At 50.4% G+C, this 9784-nt stretch overlaps 2 protein-coding genes and 1 long non-coding RNA gene across 3 annotated transcripts; 1 reads left to right on the forward strand and 2 right to left on the reverse strand.

The window, feature by feature from the left end:
* Positions 1-2248: 2248 nt before the first annotated feature.
* LOC121660842 (scale keratin-like) lies at positions 2249-4032 on the reverse strand. The gene is made up of 2 exons (XM_042020381.1): positions 3733-4032; positions 2249-3136 (listed from the first exon to the last, which is right to left on the reverse strand). Exons 1-2 carry the CDS (start codon positions 3827-3829, stop codon positions 2640-2642), a joined length of 594 nt encoding a protein of 197 aa, XP_041876315.1. The 5' UTR covers positions 3830-4032; the 3' UTR covers positions 2249-2639.
* A 755-nt stretch (positions 4033-4787) lies between these two features.
* On the forward strand, positions 4788-6515 carry LOC121660845. Its single transcript, XR_006014789.1, has 2 exons — positions 4788-5058; positions 5549-6515. It is a non-coding gene; the product is annotated as an uncharacterized LOC121660845 (long non-coding RNA).
* Positions 6516-6920: 405 nt separating this feature from the next.
* LOC121660841 (glycine-rich cell wall structural protein 2-like) lies at positions 6921-9325 on the reverse strand. The gene is made up of 2 exons (XM_042020380.1): positions 9239-9325; positions 6921-8052 (listed from the first exon to the last, which is right to left on the reverse strand). The coding sequence occupies exon 2, from the start codon at positions 8035-8037 to the stop codon at positions 7363-7365; it is 675 nt and encodes a 224-aa protein (XP_041876314.1). The 5' UTR covers positions 8038-8052; positions 9239-9325; the 3' UTR covers positions 6921-7362.
* Positions 9326-9784: the final 459 nt, after the last annotated feature.

Consider the following 9784-nt stretch of genomic DNA (forward strand, 5'->3'; position numbering starts at 1 on the left):
GGGGTTCCTATGGAGGGGGCAGCTCCAGCTCCGGGAGGTTTGGAGGAAGAAACTGCGGCTTCCTTTATTGCTGAGGTGGCCCCGGCTGCCCCGGCAGCAGCCCCAGGCTAGTCTCAGCTCCTGGGGAAGCTGCAAGCCAGGGGCATCCAAGGAATCGCCTTTTCTGGCCTTTGTGGATCTGCATCGCTTCCTGAAGTCCTGGGAATCGTCCTTTGTGCTCCCTCCGTGGGACTCTGCCCCAAACACTTCCCTGCCATTAAAGTTCTGTTGCATTCAAATTCCCATTGTTGGTTTTGTTTTCCTTGTGACTCCTTTTTCCAACTCATCTTTTTGCCTAATGTGGGAATTTGGGAGGATGGGAGGCTCCTGGATGAGAACCAGACCCCTTTATCACACTCAGCACTGGGTTTGAGTGGGGGGACAACAAATTTTCCACCACATCCTTCAATATTTCCCATTAAAGCTCTTTTATATCCCTATTTTTGCCTCACGTTTTCTTTTCCACCTTTTCACCTACAAATCCTTTGGTTGGGAAACACTTTGCCCTGAGCCAGCTGAAATCCTCCTGTCTTAAATCTTGGAGCAACTTTCAGGCCACTTGAGCAGGGATTTGGAGCACTGGAAAACGCTGCGCCCTGTGACACATTCCAGGATTTGCTGAACTGGAATTCTGTGGGATTTTGCCTCCTCTCCCCAGAGCTTCCCCATGATTGCAAACAAATTATCCAATTGTTTTCCAATTGGGCCCGTTCCTTCAGCCCCATTAAGGTTTTGCTCGCAGCTGATGAATTTATTGTGTGCCATCATTAAATTAATGGCAGATTAAAATTTCTAAACCTCTTTAGACACACGGGAACTTTGAGCAACTTTAGTCATGTGTCATCTAATTTTCTGTTTCTCTACAGGGCTGTCAATTAAAACATCTTAAAGCCATTTTCAGCTTAAACAGAGAGTGAAACATTCGGTTTTTCAAGTGGGAATCTCTCATAGGGACATCCTCTTTTTCCTGAAATTTCCCATATTTCAGTTCATCCTTCTTGACTCAACAAATATTAACGGTTCTGTAGTTCAACATGATGTATTAAAATAGAATTTAAAATTTCTGGGGGGGTTCCTGACCTCCCTCCTGTGTTTTCCAACGGAGTAAAGCCGGGTTTTAGGGTTAAGTCACCTTTAGGGCATCTTTAGACCTGGGACTCACCCATGGGCCTCTTTTTGTTCCTATCCCGGCAATAAAACAACAACACCGGGGCGGGATTTGTGCTCTTGTGTCACTCCTCCCTTGGGAAATTCTCTCTTGCACAGCCCGGTGACATTTTACTGTCACATGAAAGCAGCCCTCTGATGATGCCACAGTCAGGAGAAATTTCTCCACGTCCTGAAGCATTTGGCACTGCAAGCTCAGGGTGACGGCTCAGAAATCAAGGAGAGGTTCTTTGGTGGATTTTCTTTCGTTCCCATCCCCAGTCCTCAGATGTTTGTATTGATTTGTGTTCTCTATCACTCCTGAAAATGTGTTCAGCTTTCCTGAACCTCAGAATTCTGCAGGGAATCACATGAACTCCTAAAAACTGGTTCTAAGTATGGCGACAGAATGCATGGGGTTGGGCTCTGCTCACAGGGAACGGGGCCAGCACAAGAGGGAACGGCCTCGAGCTGTGCCAGGGGAGGCTCAGGGTGGATATTTGGGGAAATCCCTCCTGGAAAGGGCGGCCAGGCCTTGGGAGGGGCTGCCCAGGGAGGGTTGGAGTGGCCATCCCTGGAGGTGTCCGAGGAAGGACTGGACATGGCACTGGTGAGAGGTGGAGATTGACCAAAGGTTGGACTCTATGACCTTGGAGATCTTTTCCAGCCTCAAGGATTGGGTTCTGTGATTCCATGAACGACCAGAATCCTTCAGGGGGGAAGAGCTGAGCTAAACCCCAGACTTTAACATAAAAAACCTCCATGGCTTCCCAGTTTTTAGCTGACCACATCCCACCCCTCACTTGTTCATCCTCCAGCTCAGAGTCGTCACCTCCAGAGACCCCCGTGTCCCCCAGGGAACAGCTGAACTCCTTTGTGCTTAAAGTTTGGCTGCTTCATCCAAGCCTCCGTTTCACAACCCCAATTACTTAAACAATTACAGCCCAATTACCATAAAACCTCATAATTGCTGCTCACGGAACCAGCTCGAGGAAGCCTAAGGAAGCAGAGGAAAGGATGGGACCGAAACGGTCCCGCAGTGAAAGGAAATCCCAACACAACGTGACGATGCAGGAGGATTTTAATAGGATAACGACAGAATGACACAAACGCTCCTTCCTTCAGCTTCACCGTCCGAGGAGAATCCACCTTCCACCCATTGCTCTTCTCCTGTCAGGGCTGCACTGACAAACTCCTGTCAGGCCTTTCAAGTTGTTCTTCCTTTCTTCTCTCGGCACAATGAAAAGAAGGAGCTGGCACAGAAGGGTGATTAACAGAGGCTGTTACTAATTAAAGACAAAGGGGAAATGCAGGGAAAAGGTGTGGGCCCAGCTTCCAGAGGTCCTGAGCAAGGGTGGCTCCTGTTGATGTTTTTGCCATCTCCAAAAGCTGGTCCCAGCTGCGGATCTGGGTCATGGGGTTCCATCTCCTGGCTCTGTGGATCTTCCGCTGCCTCAGTTTCCCAGGCGGGATCCGCGGCTGCCGCTGGTGTAGAACTTCCTGAGGTGGCAACCCCCCGAGGAGGAACCCCCACACCCAGAGGAGCCCCCCTTCCCTGACATGCCCCCAGAGGAACTCCCACATCCATAGGAGCCCCCAGATCCATAGGAGCCCCCAGAACCGTAGGAGCCCCCAGATCCGTAGGAGCCCCCCACCCTTGACAGGCCACCATAGGAGCTTCCCATCCCTGAGCTGTATGAGGCTGTGTGAGGGCTGGAGGGTTGGGGCATGGATGATGCCACGATGCTTTCCTGGGTGCAGGAGCTCAGTATGGCACCCGGGAAGGTGATGTACATGGGTGGGGCGTAGACGAGGGCCGTGGAGTCCCCACAGGAGGCCATGCAGGGACCGAGGCCTCTGCTGTAGGTGCAGGGCTCGGGAAACGTCACCTCACAGCCAGGCAGGCAGCGGGAGCTGATGCAGTTCATGGTTCTCAGGGTTGGAGGAGGAGCTGGGAAAGAAAAGATGGAGTCAGGGAATGTCAGAGCCCCGTCACACACACGGGACAGCAAATGAGATCCTTGTCCTTCCTGTTCACCGAATGCCAGCACCACTGAGGTTGGGAAAGAATTCCAAGAGCATCGAGTCCAAGCTGTGCCTGACCCCCATATGGTCACCCAGACTAATGTCCAGGAATTCCTCGGACACCTCCAGGGATGGCCACTCCAAACCTCCCTGGGCAGACCCTTCCGGGAGGGAATTCCTCCTCCCATCCACCCTGAGCCTCCCCTGGAACAGCCTGAGGCCGTTCCCCCTTGTCCTGTTCCCTTCTTCCCCCTGTAGAGGACCTTTAGGACTTGGTCTTTCAGTAAATTGAAGTTTTGAAAGCCACAAGAAAAATTCAAATAACTCTTAAAATTCTATCTTTAAGTATCAAATCGATTTCTGCCACCATCTCCAGGTCACTGCGGCGAGACTTCGATGAAAAGCAGGATTTCACCGCCACATCTCCAGGCTAAAACCCCCAAAGCCAAGGAACGAGTCCTTGTTTAAAACTATCGCTACAGAGAATGAGAGAGAGCAAAGATCAGCTTAAATCCAACTCACCTGGAGTAGCAGGAGAAGTCAGGAGAAGGTTTGAGGAGACCCCGGAGATGTTCCTGCTTTTATACCTCTTTGAGGCAGCTCTTGGGATGTGAAGCATGCCGTAAAATCTCTCATTCTTAACAAATTCTGATTTTTTTTCCTCTGTGTGACTCCTCTAATGCCTGTAATTATTTTCATAGTTTCCAATTAGCAAATCAACCCTCGACATATACAATCTGACTCTTGTATCATAAATTTGGCTTTTTCATTGTGTGGGAATTTTACAGCCCCATTTCTGTGCAATACCCCTGGGATGACTGGGTTTACAGTGGAATCTGACCCCTGCCTGTTATTTTTTGTTAATGATTTAAGTGAGGCCTGGACAGATTAACCCTGCAAGTTTGCACTAAAGAACGGCTTGGGTTGTTGATGAGACAATTTTGAAGGTCAACCTCGCTTGTGGAGAATTTCAGGAGGAATTTCCTCACGGAAAGGGAGGTCAGGCTTTGGAATGGGCTGCCCAGGGGGGTTTGGAGTCCCCGTCCCTGGAGTTGTCCGAGGAACAACTGGACATTGGTCTGGGTGACCAGATGGCGATGGGTCAAACGTTGGACTTGATGACCTTGGAGGGCTTTTCCAACCTAAGCAATCCCAAGATTTTAAGTTTGGGATCCACCTTGGAGCACAAAGGCCTGGTGATCTTGGGCTGTGCCCTTGCAGTGGCACTGGTGACATCCTGGTGACAATGCTGAACTCAGCATCCCCAAAATGAGTTTTGATTAAAATTACTCAGAGGCTTCAGAGCTTAGAGGACCTCGCGTGTCACTTCAGTCCCTTTGAAATACGTTTTCCTCTCTCATCCCCACAATCCACGGGCGCAGGGATGGTTGCAAAGAGCACTGACCCCCATCCAAGGTCGGATGATTCTGTTTGGGAGGGATTGGACCTAAATCTGAGGCTTACACCCCAATTGTGTGAGTGACACATGGGGAGCCACCTTTCTTCGAGTCACTGAAGGAAAATAAACACAGAGATCAGCTCCTGTTTCCTTTGGAACCACAATGATGCCGAAAGGATTTTTTTCCCTGAAGTTTGAGACAAAAGGAGACTTTTGGGTGTTGGGTTTGTGTCACTCAAAGCAGGGCTGGAAACGATCACTAATTATGAGCTGAAATGAAGACAATGGCAAGGCTTAAGAGGATCTTTTTCTTTGTAGGTGAAAAGAATTTAGTAAATGATGGGTGACCTCACATCCTCCTTATTGTCTGAAAATGGGATAAAAGGGGAGAGACCTGGGAAATCTTCCATTCTTCCAGCTCCGCTGATTTATCCTTCCAAGACACCAGGGTAAGTCTGACTTCATTGTACTCCTCAATACTCAAAAATTGCTCCTTTTTTATCTTGTAAAATTCCAGAAGTTTTAGAAAAGCTGAGGTAAAGAGAAGTGGATTTAGAAAAGTTGGGGGAAAGGGAAGAACAGAGCAAGGAAGATTTTCCTAGGGGACTTTCTGAAGGTAAATCTTCCTGTGGGTCAACTTTGAAAAGGGAATTAATGGGATTTTTCTGAGTGAAGAATTGTTTAAGGACCATTCAGTCCCAGAGAAAGGGAAAGATTTTTTTAAGAGATTCAGAAGAAAAAGGGATGTGGTGGTAGGAAAGGAAGAACTGAGACGCCTCAAACAGGCCAGGAAGGAAGGAAAGAGCAGAAAAAATGGGAATTTGTGAGGGAGGGTTGAACTGGGAGCAGCTGGAGGAGAAGGACAAAGTACAACTGGTTCATACTGGGAACCTGTGGCCTGACTGTGCTGCTTCCTTGGCTGCACTTTGTCTTTCCCAGCTTGATCCCAAATCCCAAGCAGCGATGCAGAACGACGTCAGCTCCGAGTGCCTGCAGGGCTGTGAGGCGGCCTGTTCCCAGCCCTGTGCCTACAGCAGGAGCCTGGAGCCCTGCGTTGCCTCCTGTGGAGATTCCAGGGCCGTGGTGTTCCCTCCTCCCATCATCGTCACCTTCCCGGGCCCCACTCTCAGCACCTGCTCCCAGGAGAGCGTTGTGGGAGCATCCCTTCCCACCGTTTTCGGCGCTCCGATCCCAAATGGCTCCGATGAGTCCTGTGGGGTGGGCGGCTCCTTTGGGCCTGGGGGCCTGGCAGGGATGGGAGGCTCCTTCAGATCCGGGGGCTCCTTTGGGTACGGGGGCTCCTCAGGGATCGGGGGTGCCTCTGGATGGGGGGGTTCCTTTGGTTCTGGGGGCGTGGAGGGAATGCAGAATTCCCTTGGATCCTGTGGGTATGGAGGTGTGCTGGGGGCGAGGGACTCCTTTGGATCTGGGGGTGCCTTTGGCTACGGAGGGTCCCTGGGAATGGGGAGCTCCTGGTACAGCCGGAGGTCCCACAGCAGCCGCCGCGGATCCCGCCTGGGGAACTGAGGCTCATCCTATAAGGCCAAACAACCTGGGAGATGAAAACCCCGGATCCAGATCCACAGCCAGGCCTGGAATTCCAAGGCTGCTCCCTGAAAACCAGGCTCACATCTCCTCCTGCTGTGCCTCACCTTCAATCAAAAGCTGTCCCGTGGGATGATGTCTCTCCTGGAACTCTTTAATTAATCTTGTCCCTTTTCCTTTCTGGTGGGGTGGGAATGCTCCAGAATTCCAGCTGTGATTTTCTGTAAAGGCTCCAGCTTCACCTTGTGTGGCTTTTGCCACCCATGGGGGTGATCTGGCTGCCCTTGGACCACCAATGAATTGCTCTGTTTTATTCCATTTCATTTCCAACAAGCCCGAATAAAAATCCTTCTGAATTGCATTGGCAGCTTCCTGGTTTTCCTTTCCACAGAATGCCAGGATCCTTTAGGTTGGAAAAGACCTCCAAGGTCATAAAGTCCTCTAATCCCCACAAAATTAGGTCACCCCTAAGCATCCCAATCCCCCATTATCCTGGCTCCAAGGGTAAACTGGTTTTGAGTGGGAGCTCCACCAGTCCACCCCCAGAGGTTGTTCCAACCTAAATTATTCTGTGTTATTTGTTAGAATGAATAATGTGGCATAGATCAGAAAGGGAAATTAGTTTATTGAGGAATTTCAGACAAATTATATTTGCATTAAAGTGGAATTAATTCCCCTCTGATGAGAATTAATCACTGCCCAAGAATTCACTTCCACACCGGTTTGTAACTGAAACTGTGATGAAATAAAAGCCAGAACCCGGGGCTGTGATGCAACAGGGCTTTAATACAAACAAAAGAGTGAGATGAGGCGGTACAGGGACAAAGAACAGAATCTCCAAGTCAGAATTCCCATTTCAGCATTCCCATTTCAGAATTCCCATTTCAGCATCCCCACTTCAGCATTCCCATTTCAGCCTGGACTCCAATCCAGCAGTCATTCCACGACATTCTTTTTCCAGCCGGACACTTTCACAGCCAAGTCCCGTGACTGGTTTGACTCTTCAGGTTCAGGGAGTACAAAACACAACAGGAGCAAAGGAAAAGGGAGGGAACATCGGGATCCTAAGCCTTGGACAAAGCACAACGAGATCCGAACAACCCCGGCCCCCTCTGGATCAGCTGGAGCAGAGACTGCTTGGAATATCTAGCTGTCAACTACTACTTTGCATCCTATTTCTCCTGTGGATATTCCTCGGTTTTAAAGGGTTAAAAAGGCCCATAGTTCCCGTAGCGATACCTGTAGTACCCTCGGGAGAAATAGGGATAATAATTCCTACCGAAGCCTGAGAAATAGGAGCTGCGGTAGAGGCTCCCCAGGCGTGACATCCCACCCCCGCAGGAGCCCTCCCCGCCGTAGGAGCCCCCTCCCATTCCCCCGCAGGAGCCCATTCCGTAGGAGCCTCCTCCCCCGCAGGAGGAGCCCATTCCTCCCCCTCCAGATCCCATTCCTCCCCCTCCAGATCCCATTCCTCCCCATCCAGATCCCATTCCTCCTCCTCCAGATCCCATTCCGCCCCCTCCAGAGCCCATCCCGCCCCATCCGGATCCCCTCCCACCTCCTCCAGATCCCATCCCTCCTCCGGACCCCATCCCGCCACCTCCAGACCCCATCCCACCTCCTCCAGACCCCATCCCACCCCCTCCAGACCCCATTCCCCCATGGATTTCAGGGATGGACGTCCCAACGATGCTCTCCGTGGGGCAGGAGCTGATGATGGGTCCCGGGAATGTCACGACCACGGGTGGGGCATAGACGATGGCTCGGGAATCTCCACAGGAGGAGACGCAGGGCTCGCTGCAGGCGTCGACGTAGGGCTGGCCGCACGTCACCTCGCAGGGCGAAGCACAGCGGGCACTGAGCAGTTGGCCGTAGGAAGACATCGTTCCCGATCCAACCTGGAAGGAAGAGAAGGTCCCAGCCCGGTGGAGGCAGAGCCAGAGGATTGGAAGGATGGGGAAGAATTCCTGAATTCCTCGGTTTCAGAGTTATTTGTGTGTTTAATCCTTGAATCACCACCTTTTAGAGGTATAAATGTCCCCAAACTTCTCCGTGAGGGAGGAAATGCAGGTAAAAAGAGGTGGTTTTGTCCTTAAATTCTTAGGGGTGAGACTGAGATAGCCAGTAGGAAATGGGAGGTGTATGGGAGATGATTCCCCTTGGAATTTGCTGGAAAGGGAGCTGTGTTATGGGAATGGGGATTTGTTTGGATGGACAGGTGCAGATATGTGGGGTTAAATCATCTAAATAAATGAGTTTGTGGTTAGAAAATTAAAATAACAATTTAAAACCCATCCTTTCTAGGGCACAATCCACTTCTCCATGAATTGCACCAATCAAGGGAGATGAACTGCGGGGAAATGCTTCTAGTTCTCCTCCCACTCCTCTCTAGGGCTCCATGGAATCATGGAACGGACCTTAAAGATCCAGTTCCAACCCCTGCCATGGGCAGGGACATTTTTTCCACAGACCCCAAACCCCATCCAACCTGGCCTTGGATAATTCCAGGGATGGGGCAGCCACAGCTTCTCTGGGAATCTCACTCCAGGGCCTCTCTACCCTCACAGGGAAGGATTTATCCCTAAAATCCCATCTAAACCTCCTGTCCGTCACTGTGAACCCACTCTCCCTTTTCCTGGCACTTGGAAAAAGTCTCTCCCCATGTTCCTTGTAGCTCCTTCAGGTCCTGGAAGGCCACAATTGGGTCACCCCAAAGCGTCTCTGTATTTTTGCCCTGTATCTATTCCCAGAATGAATTCTGAGAAGAACCTCCCTGTCCTTTTCCCACATCATTCCCTTTCCCGTTCCTTTTGGGAAACAATCCCACCCTAATCTTGGGTTTGGAATGACCCCTCTCCAAAAATAAATGCTCACTTCCTAAAAATTCCTCCCATCAACATTTTTATAACTCCTGTTCCTTTTCCCTCTTTATCCACCTTAATCCCAAGTCCCACTTCCCATGTAAAACGGGTTTGGAGAATAAACTCTACCCTGATTTAGTATAGGATATAAAACCTCAGATCAAAGCTCCCCATAAACCAAATTATGTCTAATTAGGAGCTGATTCAGTTAAACCCGACTTACCCAGTCAGCGAGGAGGACGAGTCAGCAGAGGCAGCTCCAGGGCCGCCAGGCAGGAGCACTTTTATATCCTGTCATGGAGAAGGGAAATTGGGAGCCACCTTGACGCAATCCCCTTGTGAAATGGAATGTTTTCCCTGCTCCTACCTCCCCTTGTTGCAACTGTTTTGATAACGCTTTAGGATTAGGAGATAATTCCCAGTCCCACACAGGGCGCTGCGGGTGCTTCACCCTTCCCGGGCCTTTACTGGAAATCTCTGCATCCACTGAGGGGGTTTTTCCCTAAAATACTCACTTTGTGTTCACCCCATGAGTTTTTTTATGGAATTTCTGTTCTTGGGACATCAATTCCCAGGCCCACACAAGGTGCTGCAGGTGCTTCACCCATCCCAGGCTTCTGCTGGAAATCCCACCATCCCCTGAGGGGGATTTTCCCTAAAATATTCACTTTGTGTGTCCGTGGTCACTTTGTGTTCACCCCATGAGTTTTTTTATGGAATTCCTGTTCTTGGGACATCAATTCTCAGGCCCACACAGGTGCTTCACCCA

The sequence above is a fragment of the Corvus kubaryi genome, unplaced genomic scaffold (assembly GCF_017639235.1).
Source record: "Corvus kubaryi isolate FWS band 111438036 unplaced genomic scaffold, C.kubaryi_AGA036_p1.0 36967, whole genome shotgun sequence".
In the NCBI taxonomy this organism is placed as follows: domain Eukaryota; kingdom Metazoa; phylum Chordata; class Aves; order Passeriformes; family Corvidae; genus Corvus; species Corvus kubaryi.